The 23,523-nt window shown below is 40.9% G+C and overlaps 1 protein-coding gene across 4 annotated transcripts in view; it reads right to left on the bottom strand.

The window, feature by feature from the left end:
* MGRN1 (mahogunin ring finger 1) overlaps positions 1-23,523 on the bottom strand; it is a 115,522-nt gene that overhangs the window by 12,881 nt on the left and 79,118 nt on the right. For 2 of the 4 annotated variants that reach the window (XM_036737888.1, XM_036737886.1), the window contains exons 11-15: positions 8,811-8,920; positions 7,015-7,080; positions 4,822-5,045; positions 4,598-4,721; positions 4,217-4,262 (exon numbers count right to left, since the gene is read on the bottom strand). In XM_036737888.1, the coding sequence (XP_036593783.1) occupies positions 4,217-4,262; positions 4,598-4,721; positions 4,822-5,045; positions 7,015-7,080; positions 8,811-8,920 (570 nt within the window). The remainder of the gene's footprint in view (positions 1-4,216; positions 4,263-4,597; positions 4,722-4,821; positions 5,046-7,014; positions 7,081-8,810; positions 8,921-23,523) is intronic. The other 2 variants (XM_036737887.1, XM_036737889.1) reach the window with 1 other exon arrangement.

Here is a 23,523-nt window from a genome sequence, read left to right on the forward strand (position 1 = left end):
GAGTTCCAGACTGACTCCAGTATTAAAAAGGGTCTATGGTTTCTATACAAAAAGGCGAAAATCCATTTCCTCTCCAACTTTGTTTAGTAACCTAGTCTTGGTGGAGAGAGAGAGGAGTGCTTGGGGGAAGAAGTGTGAGTGGTTAGGGTTACATTAGATGGATAGTGGCAGTGCTCATAATAATTCTACAAAAAGCAAGTGATTACCAGATATTTTAAGGTAGGAAGACTGCTCATTTGGTTATCAGTAGAAAGAGAACTTATTCCTCATTCTCCTGCCCTTGCTTTGGATGGAAAAAAGGACACTTTACAATCAAGTGTCAGGATACCCCTAGTAAATTAAGGGAAGATTGGTAGAAATAAGGGTCTGGCTGCAGGCAACATAGGCTGATATGGTGATGGCATAATAGGGATAACAGATATCACAGATGAGAATGAAAACTTGTTCAGTCATGTCTGACTCTTTGTGACCCCTTTTGGGGTTTTCTTGGCAAAAATACTGGAGTGGTTCCCCATTTCCTTCTCCGGCTAATTTTACAGATGAGGAAACTGAGGCAAACAGTGTTAAGTGATTTGGCCAGGGTCACACAGCTAGTAAGTGTCTGAGGCCAGGTTTGAACTCAGGAAGATGAGTGTTCCTGACTCTAGGCCCAGCACACTATCCACTGTGCCACCTAGCTGTCCCTGAGAAGGAAAAGAGAGAACATTAAAAGATAATTATCACTTATTAAACTCTTGTTGTGTACTAAACCTTGAATGAAACTAAAGAAAAGGGCTTGGCACTTCCTTGTTCTGCTACAGTCTACAAAATGTGCTTCTGCACCTTGTGTGTTGGCAACCAAAAATGGGCTCCTTAGCACTTAGTCAACAAGTGCCCTTGACTAGTTTGGCTTTTTCCCCTGAACTGAATGCTGTTTGTATGTTGGACTGGAGTAAGCTTGTCGGCCCCTTCACCTTGCTTCCCTTGCTTAAGCTGATGGAAAGAACCTGTGCTTTCCTGGTCAACCCCTTCACCTTGCTTAAGCTGATCGAAAGAACCTGTGCTTTCCCTGGCGGACCTTACACCCCCCACAGAAGCTGAATGGTTAAAAACAGCTTCCATTGGAGCCAGAGGCTGTTACAGCCACAGCCACAGCTGAAGCAGGAGCTGCCAGTGGCAGAGCTGACCTACGGGAGGAAGCTGAACAAGGACTTCAGGCCAGTGGGTAATCTTTTTACCATAGAGGGGGAAGCATGATTTTGCTTTACACAATCATGCTTCTTTGTAGCCTCCTGGTTACTCTTTCGAGGCGTACTTATTGGGCCTGGAAGCTTTTGATCAATATATCAAAATGGGGTTGCTGGTTCATGGGTTGGTTACTGTGGAGCCTAAATATATGTTTTGATTCTTCTGCCTTCTACTTTGAGAGTTTCTTATATCCGGCGGTTCCGAACCTTTCAGACATGTATATGATCCTCTTTGAGATTGTAAACTTTGCCCTCCTAATACACCTTGACAACAACTCCCAAATGTATTTTTATGCTTAAATGATGGCATTACAGTGAACTACTTTTGCTTTTCCCTTGGCTTTACGTTTACTGGATTTTCATCAGAGAAAATCTCAAATATTTTAGAACTGGATTTGAATTCAGCACATAAAGAGGCAGAGTACTATACTGGAAAAACCCTAGACTTATGAGTAAGAAGACCCAGGCCTAAGGCCCGGTCTCGTTATTTACTAGCCACAGGACTTTGGACAAATCACTTTACTGCTCTGAACCTCAGTTTGCTCATCTGTGAAATGAAAGTATTAAAACAAAATTGACCCTGCCTACTTCATGGGGTTGTTGTCAAACTGAACTGGGATATAATGGATGTCATAACAAACTGGGTGATACTGTATGAATGTCAATTATTATTATCTTTATAGAAAGGCCAGAGACTTAAAGGGAGAATAATTTAATTGAACTACATTTGGTTTCTCTCTGAAACAGTAACCATTTAGGGGTGGAGGAGGATGCTAAGAAACGAAGGGGAGTGAGCCTGTCCACCACTTCATACAGAGTCATAGCAAAAGAGGTCGATCCCTCCCTCAATAGAAAGCAAGCATCATGGTGGCAGGAGTATGGGAAACAGCTCTCATTCCTGCCTTCTGGGGGAGCACGGTGGGCCCAAGTCCGTCCTGTGGGTTACAGAGGAGAGGAGCATGCAGGGGCCCAGTTTATGTTGAGAAGGTGATAAGGCATCTAAAAAGGGGTCAAGATCATGAGCATCTGGAACATTTCCGGGCTTATCCCACTGGGGCAATGACACAGTGTCTCCTGGCCCTCCAGTGGCCAGGAAGGGTCAATGCACACTTTTATGCATAACCAGAGCAATGCAGAAAATAAAACTGAGCATCAGACGTTTAGAAGTGGATGTCAGGGCCTAAAATGATCTTGAAGGTCATCTGGTACAATTTCTCCTCCATTATAAAGCCCAGAGATATCTGCCGAAGGCCAACAGGCTCATTTAGTGGCAAAGCCAGGGTGAGAATGCAGATCTCACAGCCAAACAAAAAAATACGTCATTTTCAAACCCTAGATAAATATGGAAGGAGAAATCTCAGTGTAAAGGCATTAAAAGTGATATTTCTGCACTTTGTTAAATATTTAATGTAACATCCCTTATTGGGGGCCACAAAGTTCAACTAAGTATCTCGTTGGACATTCCTTTGTAATCCAAGCCTTAAGTATGAGTCCACAGACAATGCTCCCTTACAGCTTCACCCACTGAAGTCAGGATTCCCACCGGATTTCAAACTCCAGATTTACTTTGATTTGTTTTTCAAGTTTTACTGATCCTTTTGATTTACATCAGAGTCACTCCCAAATATATACCCTTTCTCCTTATTCCTTAGGGTGAGCCTTCCCTCATAACAAAGAAGAAAAAACCAGTTCAATAAAACCAACCTACACATTAACTCTTTCTGACACCCTATACATCGATCTACAACCACAGTCTGAGATAATATGAAGAAGCTCCTTTCAGAATTAAAGTACAAATTTATTCTTTGACAAACTATCACCAATCAACAAGTGCTTATCAGGTACCTACTACTGCCAAGCTATTGGACTAGGTCCTGGGGATCACAATATAAAAGTGAAGCATTCCTTGCCCTCAAGAAGTTTACATTCTGCTAGGGAGCTGCATCATTTTCACATAAGTAAATTTGGGGTGTATACAAAAGAAATGCAGTGATTTGGGGGAACCAGAAGAGGGCTATTAAAAGAGGTAGAATTTAAGTTGACTTTTGTAAGGAGCTAGGGCTTCCCAGATGCAGAAGTCAGTACGGATAACAGTCCAAGCATCAGTGAGAGTCACAGATGTGGAAGATGAGTATTTTGTACAGAAACGGCAAACAGGCCAGACTGGGCCTGGCTCGAGTGCCCAGTATGCCAGAAGGGGAGAAATTCTGGAAAAACAAGCTGAAGCCAGACTGTCAAAGTGTTTAAATACCAAACAGAGGAATCTGCATTTTATTCTAAAGGAAATGGGCAGGCACTGAAGGTTGCTGAGCAGAGGGGTGACGTAGTCAGACCTATGCTCTAATAATAGAAATTTGGTGGCTGAGTTAATCAATAACCATTTGTTAAACGAGTAGAATGTGGACTGAAGGGTAGATCCTAGACCCAGGGTGGACAATTAGGAGGCCACTGCAGCCATCCAAGTGAGAGGTGATACAGGCCTGGATTAAAGTGGTTGTGGTGTGAGTAGAGAGATAAGGAGGAATATAAATAAATAAGGGGGGCTAAGGAAGGAGAATCAATAAGATGTCACAACTATCAGAGCACGACAGCTGGAAATATGAGCAAACAGCCTTGAATGCTCCCAAAGGCATATCAATTAGTATAAGCCAAGAGTGTGTTATTTCTAGGGGGCCAAAGCTGACATGGACAATCAAGGGAGATGGTAGAAAACCCTAGGGAATTCACTAGGACTGAATGTGGTTTTAATAAATGATGTCTCAGATAGCCCTGTCCCAGGAGGTTCACTATAGCTAATGAGCACGCAAAAGGTCTACTTGGCTGTTGTGAGGCTAGAAACTATCCAGACAGAGGGTATGGATGAGGACAACAGACGTCCTAAAATAGTTTCATTGCCATCCTAAGACTACAAAGAATCTTGTGTAGTGTTCGTTTAGAACTAGTGCATGCTTCAAAAGTTATCATTCTCAAGGAAGTAGAAGATAGCTTACCTTGTTTTAGAGATGGCACCTCTTCAATGTCCTCAGTTATGAAGCTCTTTAAAAAAAAGGGGAAGAAAAGAAAAATCCACCTCATTTGGTTATGCACACGAGTTGCTATCAATGGCCTAGGGCCTAGAACAGAATTACACCTTAGCCAAGGTCCAAGCTACCAGGGTAAAAAGAACAACGGGGACATTAAGGTTAATAACTTTAGAACTTACAGTTATTGTCATCCACTCCCACTTTAAATAATGACTGACAACCATTGCCTGCTGTTTTTCTAAGTAAATGCCCCTTAGCCTACCACACAGGCAATCTTCCCAGAACAAAGTGGACAGATTCACAGTGACTGACCTCTCAGGTCCGTTTCAGGCTGGGAATTCGACATACCTCTGGGGAGCTGCTCTCTCGAAGGACTAGCTCAGCACCACTCAGTGGGGGAGGTGAGTCAGAATCTTCAGACAGTTTCTCTTCATCTTCTTCACGGATAGGAGATGATGGGGAACGTAATGTGCTAGAATGATATACGGATGAACACCCATTATTCCATTTCCCACGGTCCGCACAGAGCAGATCTTGGAAGGAACACTACCTATACACTCAATGATACTGACCTGTCTGGAGACTTGTTTGGCTTGCTCTTCTGAAGGCTGCTCTCCAAGGCTCTATCGAGCCCAGCGAGAGGACAGCCAGCCTGAGAGAGCCCATCAGAAACCCCTGAATAAGTGATTTCTTCATAAAGAGGAGCCGAAGGAATAGCTGGAGAGATGGAGCGAAGGCCATTCAGAGCTTCCAGCAAGGAGATGGGTTCATATCCAGGTGGGATGTTGTCTGAGTTCTGTGAATTATATGGAGAGTTTAGGATAAGGCTGGCCTTCTTTCAGAATACCACGCAGCCCTTAAGACGTGGGGCCCAAAATGAGATTCCTGCCTTAAGACAGTCCTATACCCCAATGACATCATACTTCCATGAATGTAAGTTTTCTAAGGAACAATCCTGTCCAGTTCTAGCTGGAAAGTACTCCTTACTGGGGCCTCAGAAAGTGCTTTCTTATTTATGACATCACCCTGGAACTGTATGCACTGATAGGGAAACCACCCTCCTTGGAGGTCCCTTTTGAATGCTGCTGAAAAGCAGGTTCTTTATTTGCTAAGGGGAAAAAAAAAAGGTGAGTGCTTGTAAAAGGGATAATAAATACAAGATGAAGGTGAAGCAGGAAGCCAATACCTCCTCCACCTGAAGGATGAGAATGTGGGTTCTAGTATTTTCTGACCAACTACGCTGTCGGGGAAAGAACTCCCCCTTACTCCCTATTACTCTCTGAGAAAATCACTGTATCCCTAAACCTAACTTTAGCCCTCCCTGAGGCTACCTGCATCTAAGCAGAGATGGAGGCCATGCTATACAGCATCAGGCTAGATAGGAAAAGGTGAGATTTACTGAAGGATATATGAAAATTCGTCCTCAGGCTTGGGCTAAGAGCTCCTTCCTGGCTTTCTATATCTATAATTAGAGAAAGAATGGACAGCTAGTGAGAGTTAGTAGAAGAATGGAGAACACAGGAGAGCTGGGAGGGCAAAGCAGGAGATTCTAGTACGTACCAAATGAGTCTGAAATACATCGGAAACTCTTGTGTTTCAGCCAAATGCTTGGGATCAGAGCACCCCACCTACCCCAAACCTTCTTAAAGAGAAGGCAAAGAGCTCATGTGTTGGGCTGAAAAGGCTGATGTGACTAATGATGGGTGAGGATTGGGAGCAGGATACAACTCTCCCTCTGCTTTTCTGGGTTTGACCAGTAGCCCCCCTCAGAAATAGGGTAGGTCTTTCAAGGAGATGGAAAGAGGGAACTAAGAGGTGACATGGCATGGAAAATGGAATTTAAAAAGGGAGGCAGGCAGTGGGGAATCAAGAGTGCACACTCTTCCTGTTTAGGTAACTTTCCTATTACTCTGTTAGGTCAGTTGAGCATTTGGTGTGCCAGATAAATTCTTTCATATTTTTTCCTTTTAATATATCTTGCTTTGGGAATCCTTTCTTTCATATATGATTTAATCTTTAAAAGTAGATACCTACTTTCTTAATAATTCCTACAGGCATATTTTTAATTAACAGTTACAACTTTTGAAGTTAAGACTTTTTTCCTTTCAAATAGCCAACTCCTATCTAATCAGTGACCACTAGGAGACGCAGCAATTCAGGTGACATTTTAATATGAGGCTTATCTCTAACTGCCATTAATATGTCTGGGCTGCCCTATCCTGTTCTCCAAGTTGCAAAAGACATCTGGGAAAATTTAAGTCTTTAGACTAAACAGACAAAACCTAGTAAATCCAAATACCAAAAGCAGAAAGCAGGGTGATGATGAGAAACAAACACTTATAGGAAATGCCATTTGCAATAAAAAAGCAACAACATTAATTCCACCTTCAACATTAGTTCCATTTGCCAGCAGGAAAAAAAAAAGGTGAAGAAGAGCATTTAAAAGAAACAAAAGAAGCTTAGCAAAGCTGGCAAGAGAACTTGTAGCTCATGGCTTGGCAAACTGGCCCCTGGCAGGAAGGAGCCCCTGTGCCCACAGGCCTTTGGCCTCGACTTTCCAAGGAGCAGCTTGGGTCAGAAAGCTCTCTTCCTGTGCATGCAGAGAACGACTACAGGGAAGCGATACTGCTTTAATGGCCTAAGTAAATGAAATACACTATGTGAGTAATCCCTAGTGTTTGCGGGGAGAATGGTTTTCTATACGAGTCTGTTTTCTGGTTGGGGGATGGGGCAATAACGTAGCCATATAGACCAAATACACTTACTGTTTCCCTTTTAGGTTTCTTGCTGGCCAATGAGACAGGGTTCGACTTTGATTTTTTAAAGGGACACTGTCAAGATAAAAATCATATATTTTACAATAACTAACATCCCTCAAACAATGCTAGAGTTTTCTGAAAGGGAATTTCCCAATTTTCTGGTGACTATTTATGTGATGGATTCCTTGCCCACCCCCACGCATCCCCCACCCACTTTCCAGGTACCCCTGGAGCACTGAATGACAACATATACTGGTTACTCTAGAACTAGTCAGTTCCTCCAGCCAGGGAGTTTATGATATCAGACTAATTATTAAAAACAAAAACAATCCTAAATACAATCCCCACCACCCTATATCCTCATTACTGACCCACTTGAGAAATTTACTCATTTCTGCTCATATCGTGTTATCTGAGAGCAGCCTTATAAATAGCCATTTGCCCAAAGTTAACAAATAATCTATGCCAGATGAGTGGCAAAGAATATGGATTTTATTTATTCAATTATATGAACCTCTTTAGGGGAAGAAAGGAGGGAAGGGAAGCTTTGGACACTAACCTGAAGGGTGCAGGGACTTTTTTTTATATATGCAATCTAAATTTGAGGCCTGCATTGCTTGACAGTGTCCCTTTAATTTATCACCTTTATGGGAAGGTGCCCATCCCTGTACTCAAGTAGCAGGACATCAAGCCATGGAACAAACATTCTAACATTCAACTACATGCAGCAGAAACACCAGGTTGTTGTAAAAGACAATTTGGTCACCAACCTTCAGTTAAATGTTAAAGATCTTTAAAAAAAATGGGTTAATCATACAAATGTGCTTCATTTTATGCTAACATGCTTCTGGAGAGTTGCATACAATCCGAGCCTTCAAATATCAAACCCTATTTACTGTGCCAAAATGGCTTGCTATGTGACATTGGTATGCTTTGTAAAGCAAAGAACGCTATGGTAAAGCAATTAACAGCCTCCCTAATTCAAAGGACTTCTGAGCTATTACCTATTTGAAATTCTTCATTTTACAGAAGAAGAAACTGAGGCCCAGAGAAAGTCAAGTGACTTGCCCACAGTCACACAGATGATTGGCACAGAACTGGGGCTAGATCTCAGGTCTCGTGATATCCCTTAATTTTTCCACTGCACTCTGCTGTCTCCTGTTATTTCCATTTTCAGGGTTTGATTTAAGTGAGGGACATCTGCATTAGCAATATTAACAGCATCTGGATTGACAGCAGCAACTATTTCCCTAATATTCAGTAGAGGCACTCAGGGCCAGGGGGAGGGGGAGGGAATCACAGACTTTAATCACCGCTGGCTTTCAAAGGGAAGAAATGAGACATCTTATTAGAAGACTTGCAGACAGCCCCTCAGCTTGCTTAAGGATGGGAAAGAGAGCTCTATCTGGAGGCCCAGCCCCTCAAACTATGTCACGGAAGCTATATGCTGCAGCAGGTGTTCACTATTTGCCAGATACAATGGAAAGGAAGGCTTCTTCCGAGCACAGTTATTTGCCATTTCATCCCAGCTGAGACTCAGATACCTGTCCTAACAAAGAAACTGAGGCCCAATACAACTTAGAGGCTCTGCTTGCCCTGTGCCAGACAGCTGATTATTTAGAAACATTTAGATGACAACCTGGATGTTTTGGCATGACATATGTAGACAGACCTATGCTTCTGTGCAGTTAGCCAGTTTCTTAACTGTAGGCCTTGCTCCTCTCGCTATGTCCTAAAACTAAAAGCCATTTTGACCAAGAGTTCCCTCTTTCTAATGGCTCAGGCAAAAATGAGTCACTTACAGAGTGTTCATCGTGGTCCATGCTCTGTGCTAAAACAGGACTGAATGAGACAGGGGACAGCGCTCCTGGTTTCTTCCTCACTGCCCGGATCTGTAGGAGGGCCCGGAAAGCTAAGGAAGAAGAGTGAAAGTCTATCAGTCATGGTAACAGCTGCTGCTGCTACTATTTAGAACGTGTACCACACTGTGTGGCACCAAATACTGAACGATCCACCAACACGACTCCCACTCGTGCAAGAATAAGAATTAACAGTATTTTAGAAGCAGAGTCTAAAGAGGCCCACCAGCTGACCTTTACCTTGTTCCGAAAAAGAACTGATATATGAATGAATTGGTCAAATTTCTTTTGCTTACTGGAATGCATCTAAATATAGGACTAGATGCCTAATATTTAGCATGTGTTTACAGGTGATCAAACCTAAACATCTGGAGTGTCCAGGCCATGCCATGTGAAGTCCAGTTGAAAGGATGGAGGATGTTTAGTCTGGAAAAGAGAGTACGTGGGAGGGGCAGAGAGCGGCAACATGATAGCAGTTTCCTAGCATTTGAAGGGTTTATTATGTGGCAAAGGGATTAGACATGTTCTATTTGGTCCCTTAGGCCAGAACTACAGGCAATGGGTAGAAGTTGCAAAGAGAAAAAAGTCTTGATGCAAGGACAAACTTCCTAATTAAAGCTAATTAAAAAGGGAATGTCTCAGGAGGCGATGGGTTCCCCTCATTGGAAGTCTTCAAAAGCTGGATGACAACTTGCTGAGTCTGCTATAGAGAGATTCTTGTTCAGGAAAAATTCCTGTTCAGGCTGGAGTAGATGTCCCTGAAGTCCCCAGGCCACCACTGTACTTCGATGGCTCTGGAGGAGAGGGAGGCTGATGATTCTGTGCAGCTCTGCTCATTTAAATCCGATCCATGTGCTGTCAAGACATCACCCTCGTGAGATCCTTCTTGCTCTTCAAGAACAAAAAGACAAACAACAATAACAAAGCTGAGATTCTATGGGGATTTTGGAGGGCTCTGGACAGGGAATCAGGAGACCCAGACTCTGGTTCTGGCTTTGCCAATGGTCTCCTTTGTTACTACAGGTAAATTAACCTCTCTGTGACCTCAGTTCTCCAGCCTGTAAATGGAAAATACTGTCTACCCAACAATCCACTCTACAGAGTTATGGATGTTGTAAAATTATCAATCTGTATTAGATATCATAGGTATACACACATGTGTATATGAGAGAAAAACAGAGAATGAACACAGGTATATTCAGATTCTGCATGGTTACACACAAAGGTCATAAAAGATAAGAGATCATTACAAGGTGAATCTTCAGGGTAGCCTATCATTTATCACTCTACTCACATAACTATGAGGACAAATAATTTAATGAATTCTATTTCAAACTGCCTGCATGTGCCACAGAACCCACTCCTAGAACCAGAAGGTTGAGACACTGAGTTCTTTGGGCATCTGGCTTATACAAAAGTAGGAATGGGAACCTTGTAGCCTTGCCTCAGAGATCTAGTGGATTTCTAGCACTGTGGATGAGATTTGCAATTTTCAAATTATACTGGGCCAACAAAAGTAGGAATGGGAACCTTGTAGCCTTGCCTCAGAGATCTAGTGGATTTCTAGCACTGTGGATGAGATTTGCAATTTTCAAATTATACTGGGCCACCCAGCAGACAGTTCTCCTGGAGAAGATCAGTTCTCCTGGAGTGGCAAATTCTTGGAAAGAATATTTGTGGCATCTCACAGTGCCGGAGAGAACAGTACAGACAGTTCTCCCTTTACATAAATTCACATTATGCAAATTTGGCTTTATGTAAAGAATTCTGAAAGAAATCTGCATTCCAACTCCAGTTGTCAGTATGCTACAACCCAGGGCCCTCTCCCACACTTTGGCCTTTGTTCCTCATCCCCCCAACCTTCTCCCCCATGGCTTTCTATCAGACCCAAATTCCATCCTGGAAGTCAGAAGGTTAGAGGAAGTACAGCTCCAGAGTAGGAGGCTCACCTTGTTTGGGGGTGGGGGAGAAGGGGAAGGAAAGGAAGGAAGATGACCCAAGTGAAGTGGACTGCTCTGCTTCCTTCTCAAACCCGGGATTAAGTGCTGGAGAGTTATCTGCTTAGCTCTAGTTGCAGGGCTAAGAATTCAGATGACTGAAGAAGAGTTGCTGACTGTTTTTCCTAAAGTGCTGGGTGGCCAGTGGCCAGAGGGGAGAGTGTCCCATTCAAGCCCAGGGCTACACCTCCATCCCCCAATTTCTCTAGGCCCAACCCAATGCAGCAAACCAAGGGGGCAACTCCCTGTCACCCCAAATGCTCTGGTTTTTTTTCTTTCCCCACTGATGTGAGTCCAAATATTGGCCATATGTTTAGTGGTAATAATTTGGGTATAAGAACACACACGCTAGTTCCTTGATGGCTATTTCAGCTGCCACAGAGCCTGTCTGGTTAGAGGAAGTTTTTTGTTTGCTTTTCTCCCTGCCTTCTCCGGAGTTCATGGAAATACAGAGACAAAAGCTCTTGGTCCGCATTACTTGTTTGAGGCCCAAAGATCAGTAGATCCTGAGCTGTTTCCTAGCAGCCCCCCCTTCTCTCTTCTCCAGTCCCCAATGACTTAAGGAAGGGTACTATTTTGTGTATGCCTTTGTTATACAGACTAAGTGGCGTAGGCAGGTAGGGGCAAATTCACATTACTTAACTTTTAGGAAGTCACTTTACACAGGGGTCTGCGGTATGACCCACTTACATAAGTGAGAACTGTCTGTAGTCCAACTGAAACATGAAGACTACTTGAAAGCCTTTTCAGTGACTGATGAATTCCACTTGATTTTGGCAGGATCTAACACTGCAGCTGGCAGCTCATTCCCCCACAAGCTAACATCGACGCTGCCAGTTATTCTCAGTCATTAACATTCAGTTACATGTGGACTGATGTTTGAATGCCATCCAGCAAGTTGTGAGCCATTGGACTGAACAATCCACTGACCTCTCTCCACTATTCTGGACTTTCTCAGTCAAACAACCCCTTGATTAGAAAAAACCTGCTTTGCCAATTCCTTACATTACAGCTCCCATCTAATCTGCTTCCTCTATTTCTGCACGGTGGCAAAAATAAAAAAAAAAAACCCAAACCAAAAACCAGTTAAAGTCCTAGACTTTAAATGACTTGATTCACTGTAGATTCATATTATCAGAATGTACACTGCAGTCAGGCCTGGGCAAGAATTCTTCTGCTCGTCCACTATGGCTCTTTGATCAAGGCCTTTTCCAAACACTTTCCCTTCTTCTGTTCTTCTTTTGCCTGCCCTCACCTACACATGACTGCTATACTTCCCTAGGAAGAAAATAACCATTTCCTCATGAGTTCTCTCATTCCACTTCAGCATATCCTCATTTTTGTATCTATGCTCCTGATCTTTCCCTGAAATCTCTGAACAACTGTCTCCTCCAAGATGCCCTATTTTAAATCCTAACATATCCCCTGCATTTATTGAGCATAATATAATTGTTGTTGTCCAACTGTTTAGTCTTGTCTGACTTTTTGTGACCCCATTTGGGGTTTTCTTCGCAAAGATACTGGAGTGGTTTGCCACTTCCTTCTCCAGCTCATTTTATAGATGTAGAAACTGAGGCAAACAGGGCGAGGTGACTTGCCTGGGTTCACACAGCTAGTAAGTGTCTGATGTCATATTTGAACTCTGAAAGATGAGCTTTCCTGACCACAGGCCCAGTACTCTATCCACTGTGCCAGCTCACTGCTCAACCGAATATCTCATGATTCTGAGGCATCTTAATACTATACTATATATTAAAAAAAACTATCATGCGCATACTCATTAACTGCACTTATCCACACAACACATGAAAACAAAACAGCAGGTTTAAGTTCTTCATCAAGCTTCTGCATCTTAACAAACAGCTTCCAAAATGGGAAGACAGTGCTTGGTGAGGTATCTAGATTCAGCACGGCGCAAATGTGTATGTCATCTAACTGGCAGTTCTTAGTAAGTTCAGCTTGGCCTGTCTCCTCTTTGAGATGGACCTGATCTTACAGTCAACAAGGAAGGATAGTGAAGTTCACTTTTCCACCTTGTTCTCTCTTTATACTACATAGCACAAAATCCTATCAGGATAGAACTTTAGTCTGAAATCCCAATAGGATAGAAAACCTGTTAGTATTTAATCTGTACCCTACTCTGAAATCCTTTAAGTCATCTTTTTCAAAGCCTTACCTCTTTCTAAAACTAAGTCCAAATACAGAGTAATACTGACATTTTGTGTAACCACTTGAGTTAAGGTCAGCAATTCATAGCTTCAGAAATTCAGGCTTCCTCTCTGACTTAAGTTTAAAAGTTCAGTTTCCCTAGAAATAACTTTAATTAAAATAAACCTATTACCTCTATACCTAGCTGTTCTTGACCAATTAAAGGAACTCTGTTATCTGTATATCATTAATTATTCTTGCAGATGGACTAAAACAATCTGAATTGCCTAGTGACAAAACGGAAGGAGGGGTTGCTAGCCCCAAATTCCCAATTTCCATCCAATCACATTGTTCCCCATGCCTATGATATCTCAGCCATTGTAACCAATCATATTGTTTTCTCCAGCTATGATAGAGCCTTCTGTTTTTTGGTTTTTTTTGGTTGCTCCTCCTTTTGTCTATCAAAATGATCTGTACATGTTCATTCAGGGTCTTCTGGCTTGCTGAGGAGCTAAAGACTCCTTTTATCAGTAATGGCTAGCCCAGTAAGCTGAATCAGCCCAGAATTTCAATTGCAACAGCTGGCAAGCCAGCCAGGAGACCAAAGAAGGGACCCCAATTCCCTGAGCAGTCTTGGGGATTCCCTAGAATGCTCCAGTGGATTCTCCACTGAGAGACTTCTCTGCAGAGGACTGTCCTGGAGGCCAGACTTCCCCCTTGGTCACAACTCTTCTGCCAATGCAAAAGTCCCCCACTCTAGTGGGGAAATAGCAACTTTGCTTGTTTGTCTTGGTGTGCTGTTTGTGTTTAATGTGAGTATTTGGCAAGAAATGGTACATAAAAACCTAGGAAACTACCCAAATTGACAAGCCCTTAGGAGACATTTTTTTTCTCCAAGGGAGATTCCCAGCTCAGGCTGAGGAGTGATCAAAAGATATCTGTCAGTGGCACCCCATTAGTAATGTCACAAAGTAAGTCCCAAGCCACTCACTACCATTGGCAGAAGAGGAGGTTAAGCCCTGGGCTTCTTGATATAGTCAGTGAGAAGGAAGTGACACTTCCCATTTGAAAAGGAGCTGGGGAATAACTTAAATCTGGAAAGAGAAACAATTTCCAGCCAGAAGGGGATAAAAACATAGAGTTAGAAAAGATTAAATGGAATGATAAGGGAAGTCTCGCTAGCCATCACCCAAGTATATACCCTTACCTATACTGGCCCAAGATATAATAAGAAAAGCCTCAAATCTGGCCTGAAAAGGGCCTTCTACCCATGTACACTGATTTTTAAGTGTTTTTCTCTTTGTTTTGTCATATTATCTGTTTTGTAAATCAAATTAATTTTTTTCCCTTGGGGGGAAAACTTTTCTGAGGAATTTTCTAAATCTTCAAAAAAAGACTGTCTTTTCTCCCTACGTAAACCCTGACCAGGTTAAAGAGTGCAGAGATAAAGACAGATAAAAGGAACAAGAATCTTTGTTCCCTAGTCTACAGAGATTTATGGCGTTTGAAGACTAAATTTGTAACTGAAATGTAATTTTTCTGCTGTGAATTTCCAAAATGTAGATGAATATTTTTATAAATGCTGAAGAAGTTTAGTGAGTTTTAGATTAACACTCTGTAGGATTTGTTTCAAGGGAAAACAAGAATAAAACTTTGTGAAAGTTACATGAAAACAACACTTAGACCTTTATCACTCCTTCCCTGGAGAGTAACAGATTTATTATTGTAGTGCTAGTGGGGGAAGGTGAATTCACTGATTAGGGAAAGAAAAAAATGTGTTGCAGTTTGCAGTTTAAATTTATCTAGTACTTCAGAAATGCCTATTATTAATTCTTTCCCTGACCACAGAAAGAGAAGAGCTTCTTTAAATCAGGGAGCTAATTAAAAGTAAATAAAATCTAATTTGGAAGAGTGTTTTGGTGTTATCACTGTATTTTATTCTGTGAATGATAGAATAGAACTAATTGTCTAGGTAAACCAGAAGCAAAGTCATCACAAGAAATTGGATATGTATGTATATACGTATATGTGTATGTACATATCTATAGCTATAGAGAAACATATCTAAACCTTATTGTAGCCTCTGGTGGCGGGGCAGGGGTGGAGGGAAGGAAAAAAAGAACAAAGTAAAAAAGTGCACAGCAGAGAAAAGAAAATTCACAAGGAAGCAAAGAAAAGGTGGACAATTCTCAACACAACGTGCATTATTTATCATACAGGCTTTCTTGAAAGGAAAATTTATTGTTACATATTTTGAATCCTCTCTTATGTTCTGCTACGTACACATGCTTTTTTTCTTTCTTAGTTTGTATTTAAGTTTCAGATATGTTTTGTTGCTTTTCTCTATTTTGTAACTGTGTTCTGGCCCTTGAGTCTAAAATAAAATTAAAAAAAAAAAAGAAATCGGATAAGACCATGCATTTGTAATCTCTTAAGACCCCTAAGGGCAACAGTATTACAATTAACAAGTATTGTGTAAGATAAATTTTTTTGTGCCAAATTACCAAGGTGAAATATAGTGAGGTAAAGATAGATTCTATAGTCTAGGATATGACTGGGAAATGAACAGCGGAGGAATTGAGAAAGTAGGAAAGGTGTCAGATAAGGATATGAAAAGAGGACAAGAAAGGTCCAATTTTGCCGGGATTTAACCAAAGTCCTATGGAAGGATATCTAGAGAAAGGAAGAGAGAAAGTTTGGACAAGTGGGGTTTGAAAGTAAAAGGGGTTTGGAGTTTTGCAAATAGAGGTTTAAGGGAGGTTTTTGATCTCTTGAGATAAGAAGGATATGAGAAATCACATGTGGTTATTACTTGTGATTTGTGATGTGGAGACCATAATAATATAGTTGTAACTTGGAATTATTCGAAGACAGTATACTAAAATTCTGTCCTTGAAGGGCTATTAGAAGAGCATATTTTATTTGTCATGTGAGGAATATAAAATCCTCATGGATCCTAAAAGCTGGGAGATGGGAATGTGAAATCATTACATAAAGGCCTTCCAGTTTAAAAAAAAAAACTCACAGAACTACAGAGAGTAGCAGATGCCTCTGGGAAAGGTGAAGCCACCCTTTTTAAGTATTTGAGTATGTTTAGGATGAAAAAACAGAAATAATTGATTTGAATCTTCGGGTGATTTAAAAGGAAATAAATGAGGAGGGAATACCATACATACTCAGTTGGGTATCTTACCCCACAGGAAAGAAGAGGGAGGAAGATAAAAAAAAAAATAAAAGGGGGGGGGATGATGGAGGGGAGCGCAGATGGGGGTGGAGGTAATCAAAACAAACACTTTGGAAAGGGGACAGGGTCAAGGGAGAAAATTCAATAAAGCGGGATGGGTTGGGAAGGAGCAAAATGTAGTTAGCCTTTCACAATATGAGTATTGTGGAAGGGTTATACATAATGATACATGCGTGGCCTAGGTTGAAGTGCTCGACTTCTTAGGGAAGGTGGGTGGGAAGGGAAGAGGGGAGAGAATTTGGAACTCAAAGTTTTAAAAACAGATGTTCAAAAACAAAAAAAAAAAGTTTTTGCATGCAACTAAAAAATAAGATACACAGGCAATGGGGCGTAGAAATTTATCTTGCCCTACAAGAAAGGAAGGGAAAAGGGGATGAGAGGGGAAGGGGGTGATAGAGGGGAGGGCTGACTGGGGAACAGGGCAACCAGAATATATGCCATCTTGGAGCGGGGGGAGGGTAGAAATGGGGAGAAAATTTGTAATTCAAACTGCTGTGAAAATCAATGCTGAAAACCAAATATGTTAAATAAATAAATTTTAAAAAAAATTAAAAAAAAAAAGGAAATAAAGAGTAAGTTACGGGGAGCTAGGAATGTCACCATAACTTTCAAATTGAGCTAACTGAAAACAACAGACTCTAAATTTTGAAGTACTGCCAACTAATAGCCCTTGGGGGAAAAAATCTTTTTTGTTGTTGAAGTTTAAATTGTTACTATTATTGATTACAAATCCAGATTTGATTTGGATAAAATTTTGTTGTTTTGAAACTAAATAGGATAATTGTGGTAAATTAGAACCTAACATATTACATTTCTCATTTGGCTTTAATATGATCACGGATCAGAAAAATTCTGAGTCAAAATCCAGTCTCAGAAATTTGTTAGCTGTATGACCTTAAGTAAGTTACCTTGCCTCTGCTTAAGCACTTCAGTTCCCAAATTGAAAGGGGGATGCTGATTCACCTCTTGGGATTGTTGTAATGATCAATATGATATAATGATCAGGAAATGCTTAATGGTGCCAGGCATATGCTAAGCACTATGTAAATGTTAACTACTGTCATTATTCTTTAACTGAATAATTACTCCATACTGGGTAACTCTGTATTGGGTTTTAAATGTGATTAGTATAAAATGCTAAAGATGAACAAATTAATAATTTTCTATGTAATATAACTTGGAAGTGCATTTGACTGAAATGATGTCATTTAATTGATAATAAGTATTGTTTCATGTTTTAAATACATGATAGTGTACATGGTATTATTGTGTTTCTAAGTTTTTTTGTATTGTGATTTTTGGGACTCCATTGCGTAAGAAATACTATTAGATAATGCCATTGTATCATTAGAAAATTTAATTCACAATATGGAAATAATTAAGCTATAAGAGGTTGCTGTCATGATGTTAAAACCTGTGAAGCATTTAGCTGGGTATATTTTAAAAGGGAAGAATAGTAATTACTTACTTTGTGGCAAAAGAAAAAAAAAAGATAACCTTGTAAAATCTCCCTATTTGTAAACTTGCCAGATTCTTTGGAACCATCTGCTTGGGCAAAGTCATAAACTTTTATCATCCCCGTGAAAGAACTTGCTAAATGTTGTGAAATTCCAAAATAATAAATTGGTTTAATGAGAAAATGGGTTCCTTTACAAACATCCCTTGCCAAAGGAAGAGGGAGGGCTCATATCACAGTATAGAAGTGATCTGACAATCTGTGATTATGAAAATTATGACGTTATACCCAGAGTAGTATATATTGAAGTTATATCTTAGGCCAACTTAGTCTTAAAGTGTTATGTTTGCCTTAAGGGGTTAATATACAATGCCTTAAGAAATGGACATCTTAGTCTGGAGATTTATATTAATTAGCAGTGTTTTTCTGGGTTTTTTTGTTCCTTGAATGAACAACTGTGTATTCAGTATGCAGAATTCCAGAATGTAATTATTTTCTTGATTTCTAATTACTGATTTTTTACACCAGCATGAGTTTTAACTCTAGAAGAACAATAAAAAGAAAAGGACGCTGAGTGATTTTATTGTGAAAGGCTGGTAATTTTTTTATTGCTAACTGTTATGGAAACAACATGAGGGAAATAATAACTATCTAGCTCTAATATATGATTAGTGAAACTTGTCATTTGAGATAAAAATCTTGGGATTGTAATTTGATAGTAGCTGAGTTTTAAATTCAGGTATACATGTGCTCATGATCATTAAGTCAGTAATCCACCATTTGAGAGTAATGCTATGTGTTGCTCGAAGGGTGTGTGATCTGAGAACTGCTATAAGCGGATGTCTGTTCCTGGAAAAAGTGGAGGGGATGACCCTGGCATGGTCAGAGGTAGGATCTATTTCCTTTTTGAACAGGAATGTTTCCTACCTGGTTATTCCTGAGCCTGGTTACGATATCTTGTGAATAATGTAAAATTTTGCTGCATGATTGGCTGTTCCAAATAATAACAACAATCCTACCTGAAATCCAACAAAACTAATGACATTTTACATTGAGTCACTTTGTGTCCTTAAGCTTAGGCCTTGAGGACTAGTCTTAATGCAGTCACAACCATCTCCCTGCTTCTTCTTTTCATAGCAAATTTCCAAATTCAAGGCAGGTGAACTGCAGAAGTTTTGCTGTTCCAATACTAAATCTATTAATTAAAAAATTAACGCTAAAACATCTCTAAGTTACTGTAATAGGATACAGTATGAAAGATTTTACTATTTTCAATCAGTCTTAGTAGGTAATTTCATATCCTAAGCAACTAAGTAAATGAATTTTTGGGTTTGATGTTATGATATGAGGATAATATCCTCCTAAGAGGGAAATCAGACAAAGGATTTGTAGAGAAAGATGTAATATAACAGTATTCTAATTAAATGGGGTGGTGAATTTTGAAAAGGCAACAGGATCTGATTATTTTCCCTAAGAACCAGAATATATAAATATATATATAAAATTGGCTTCCAAATGTTTCTAATTGGATTATAAGTTTTAAAAATTGGATTAAGGATTCTACACGTGAAATTGCATTGATAATTGTGAAGAGGGTGAAATTATTTTCCTATCTGAAGTATCTGCTTGACAATTTTAAGCGATATAAGAGCCTATTTCACAAGTCAGACCTCAATAAATTCTTTTAAAAATTATTCCTTCAGCCTACCAGTAGCAGTTTCCATATCAGAAATAGCAAAGAGTATGTAAAAACTGAAATTCTCTGAAGTTTCAGGAGAACTATGGGTTCCTAATTCTTCTTATAGCTTTACTGTTAATGAGATCAAAACCATAAGGCAAGGCTTGAGCTGATTTTTACCACACAGGTTGGTTACTAGAAAACTAAATTTAAAGGTTGTCCTGAATTGTGCTGAGTTTTACTACTGGCAGATTTAAATAAAACTACCTAGGATTCTCTGTAAGTGACTTGGAAACAGAGGAGCAAATTTATTTAGGAGGAGCTGACTTCAGAGCTACCCTGAGAACAAGGCTTATTGCAGAATGTCCAAGAGAAGATGTTTCCAGGGACCAGATGCCTATGTAGGACATCTGGGATCCAAGATGAAAAGTGCTGATTAAATGGACATTGGGAGTAGGTTACTAGGATACAAGGAGCCTTGATGTTAGTTAATATCGATGATCATCATTGTATCACTTTGGCTTTTTGTTTCACGGCATTTATGTTTGCTGTATTTCCTTGGTTACCACAGTGACATGCAAACCCCCCCCTCTCAGATTAATCCTTTGAGTCCTCCAAGTAGTTTGAATCTCACTTGAAACTGAGAAATTGCCTCAGGCCACAAATGAGTCCATCTCCTTACTCTACATTGAGGTAGGTTAATTGCATGGTTTTAGATATTTTTACTGCAGCTCAGGGAAGGGCTTGTGCTATGATTAATCAATCTTACTGTAACCAATCAGGAGAAATTGTGACTAGTCTACATAAGATCCAGTGAGTTATAACAGAAACACAACTACCTATTACAGGTGACCCCTGGTGAAACCCCATTTCCTGGTTCACCTGGCTGCCCTTGGTAAATGGGCCCTCACTGCCCTCTTCAGACTTTGTCTTACTTGTTAAAGCTGGCTCTAAACTTGCACCAGAAAAGCTTATGTTAGAGCATACTACTAATAATAACTATGTTAAAAATTTTCTAGAACTTGCTTATATGTAAGTAGACCATGTGAGATAAATCTCCCATTGATCAAAGGGGGGGAAACTGAAAAAAATCAAATTGAAATGGGCAAGCGTACAGGGAACAGCAAGAAGGCCAGGTGAGACTGAAATGCAGATTCGATGAGGGTTAGCATTTTGCAACAAGTCTAGAAATCTATGCTGGAGTTAGACTGTGAATCAGATTTTAGATCAGAGGCAAACAGATGATGAGGGCCTACTCTAGAATGATGCTTCTGTAAGTAGAGAAAAGGATGGATGTGAGAGGTCTTGTGGTAAAATCTGTAAGATCTGGCAACTGATTGGAGATAAAGAGTGAGTGAAAGTGAACAATTAAGGAAGACTTTGAGATTTTGAACCTTTCTGCAACAGAAATAGGTCAGTTTTTCCTCTTTGCTTCCAAGCAACTTCTACTTCTGGTTAACTATTTCTGTACCTCAGGGCCAAGCATAACAAGTATGATACTTCTTCCATCTGACAACCTTCAAATATTTCAAAAGCCAGTCAATAAACATTTATTACGCACCTACTATGTACCAGACACTGTGCTAAATGCTGGGGATACAAATAAAGGCAAAAGACAGTCCCACTCTCAAAGGAACTCACAGATTAATGGGAAGACAAAAATGCAAACAACTCTGTACAAACAAGCTATACACAGGATAAGTTTTAAATAGTCAGCTGAGGGAAGGCACTAGAATAAAGGTGAATTGGGAAAAGCTTCCTGTACAAGGTAGGATTTTAGCTGGGACTTGAAGGAAGCTAGGAGGTGGAGATGAGAAAAGAGAAGTCCATGAAGGGAAGAAAACTAATGAATATGCACAGAGTCAGGGCATTTGGAGTCTTATTCCAGGAACAATAAGGAAGTCGGTGTCACAGGATCAAAATGAGTGAGAAAATATAAAACTGGAAAGGTGGGAAAGGGAAGGAAAGGACTTTGAATGCCAAACAAAGGTTTTTATATATGATCTTGGAAACAATAAGGAGCCACTGGAGTTTCTTGAGGGGGGAGTGTAGCCAGAATGGCCTTTGTTTTCTTTGAATGACTCAGCTTACCTCATTGAGCCTCTGGACACTGTGGCTTGCTCTTCCGGGGCAGGAAGCCCAAAGAGCATTCCAGGAAGCAGACAACTTCCTGTGTGATGAGTCATGGGGCTGGCTGAGGGGAGGTGTTAACGGCTATGCTAGGGGGAGGGGCCAAGTCAAGAACCAATCGGCCCTGGTCGTTCAGGCGGTGCTTGATGATGTCAAAAAACTCTATAAGAGGGGAGAGGACAGCTTGAAGATCCTCTCTTTTCCTTTTCCGGTTGGAGCCAGCGACAGTTACAGCGACAGTTACAGCGACAGTTACAGCTACAGTTGGAGCCAGAGGCAGTTACAGAGGCAGTTACGACAGTTACGTCAGTTACAGCCACAGCCACAGACACAGCTGAAGCAGGAGCTGCCAGTAGCAGAGCTGACCTACGGGAGAAAGCTGAACAAAGACTTCAGGCCAGTGGGTAATCTTATTACCATAGAGGGGGAAACATGATTTTGCTTTACGCAATCATGCTTCTCTGTAGCCTCCTGGTTACTCTTTCAAGGCGTACTTATTGGGCCTGGAAGCTTTTGATCAATATATCAAAATGGGGTTGCTGGTTCATGGGTTGGTTACTGTGGAGCCTAAATAAATGTTTTGATTCTTCTGCCTTCTACTTTGAGAGTTTCTTATATCCGGCGATTCCGAACGTTTCAGACATGTTTATGATCCTATTTGAGATTATAAACTCTGCCCTCCTGATAAATTTGGCGACGAGGATGGGATTCGAACCCACGCGTGCAAATTTATCAGGAGGGCAGAGTTTATAATCTCAAATAGGATCATAAACATGTCTGAAACGTTCGGAATCGCCGGATATAAGAAACTCTCAAAGTAGAAGGCAGAAGAATCAAAACATTTATTTAGGCTCCACAGTAACCAACCCATGAACCAGCAACCCCATTTTGATATATTGATCAAAAGCTTCCAGGCCCAATAAGTACGCCTTGAAAGAGTAACCAGGAGGCTACAGAGAAGCATGATTGCGTAAAGCAAAATCATGTTTCCCCCTCTATGGTAATAAGATTACCCACTGGCCTGAAGTCTTTGTTCAGCTTTCTCCCGTAGGTCAGCTCTGCTACTGGCAGCTCCTGCTTCAGCTGTGTCTGTGGCTGTGGCTGTAACTGACGTAACTGTCGTAACTGCCTCTGTAACTGCCTCTGGCTCCAACTGTAGCTGTAACTGTCGCTGTAACTGTCGCTGTAACTGTCGCTGGCTCCAACCGGAAAAGGAAAAGAGAGGATCTTCAAGCTGTCCTCTCCCCTCTTATAGAGTTTTTTGACATCATCAAGCACCGCCTGAACGACCAGGGCCGATTGGTTCTTGACTTGGCCCCTCCCCCTAGCATAGCCGTTAACACCTCCCCTCAGCCAGCCCCATGACTCATCACACAGGAAGTTGTCTGCTTCCTGGAATGCTCTTTGGGCTTCCTGCCCCGGAAGAGCAAGCCACAGTGTCCAGAGGCTCAATGAGGTAAGCTGAGTCATTCAAAGAAAACAAAGGCCATTCTGGCTACAGGGAGGGAAAGATGACATAGTCAGCCTTGTGCTCTAACTAGATCACTTTGACAGCTGATAGGTAGAATATAGTGAGGAGAGACTTATAACAGGTGCATCAACAGGCTACTACGATAGTCCAGGTGTGAGGTGATGAGTGCCTGCACCAGGGGGGTAGCAGTGTCAGAGGAGAGGGTTATGAAGGTAAAACTAACAGAGATTGGCAACAAATTGGATATGAGGGGTGAGAATGAGGAGTCAAATATTATACCTAGGTTGTGAGCCTAGGTGATGGGGAGGAGAACAATATTCTCAAAAGTAATGATGAAGCTCAGAAGAAGAGAAGGACTGGGGGGAAGGATAATGAATTCCATTTTGGACATGCTGAGTTTAAGATGTCCAGTAGGTAGCTGGAGATGCAAGACTGAAAGCATGGATAAGCAGACTGGAGAATCATCAGCATAGAGATGATAACTGAATCCACAGCAGCTGATGGGATCACCCAACAAAATAACATAGAAAGA

Source organism: Trichosurus vulpecula, chromosome 9 (assembly GCF_011100635.1).
Source record: "Trichosurus vulpecula isolate mTriVul1 chromosome 9, mTriVul1.pri, whole genome shotgun sequence".
NCBI lineage: Eukaryota > Metazoa > Chordata > Mammalia > Diprotodontia > Phalangeridae > Trichosurus > Trichosurus vulpecula.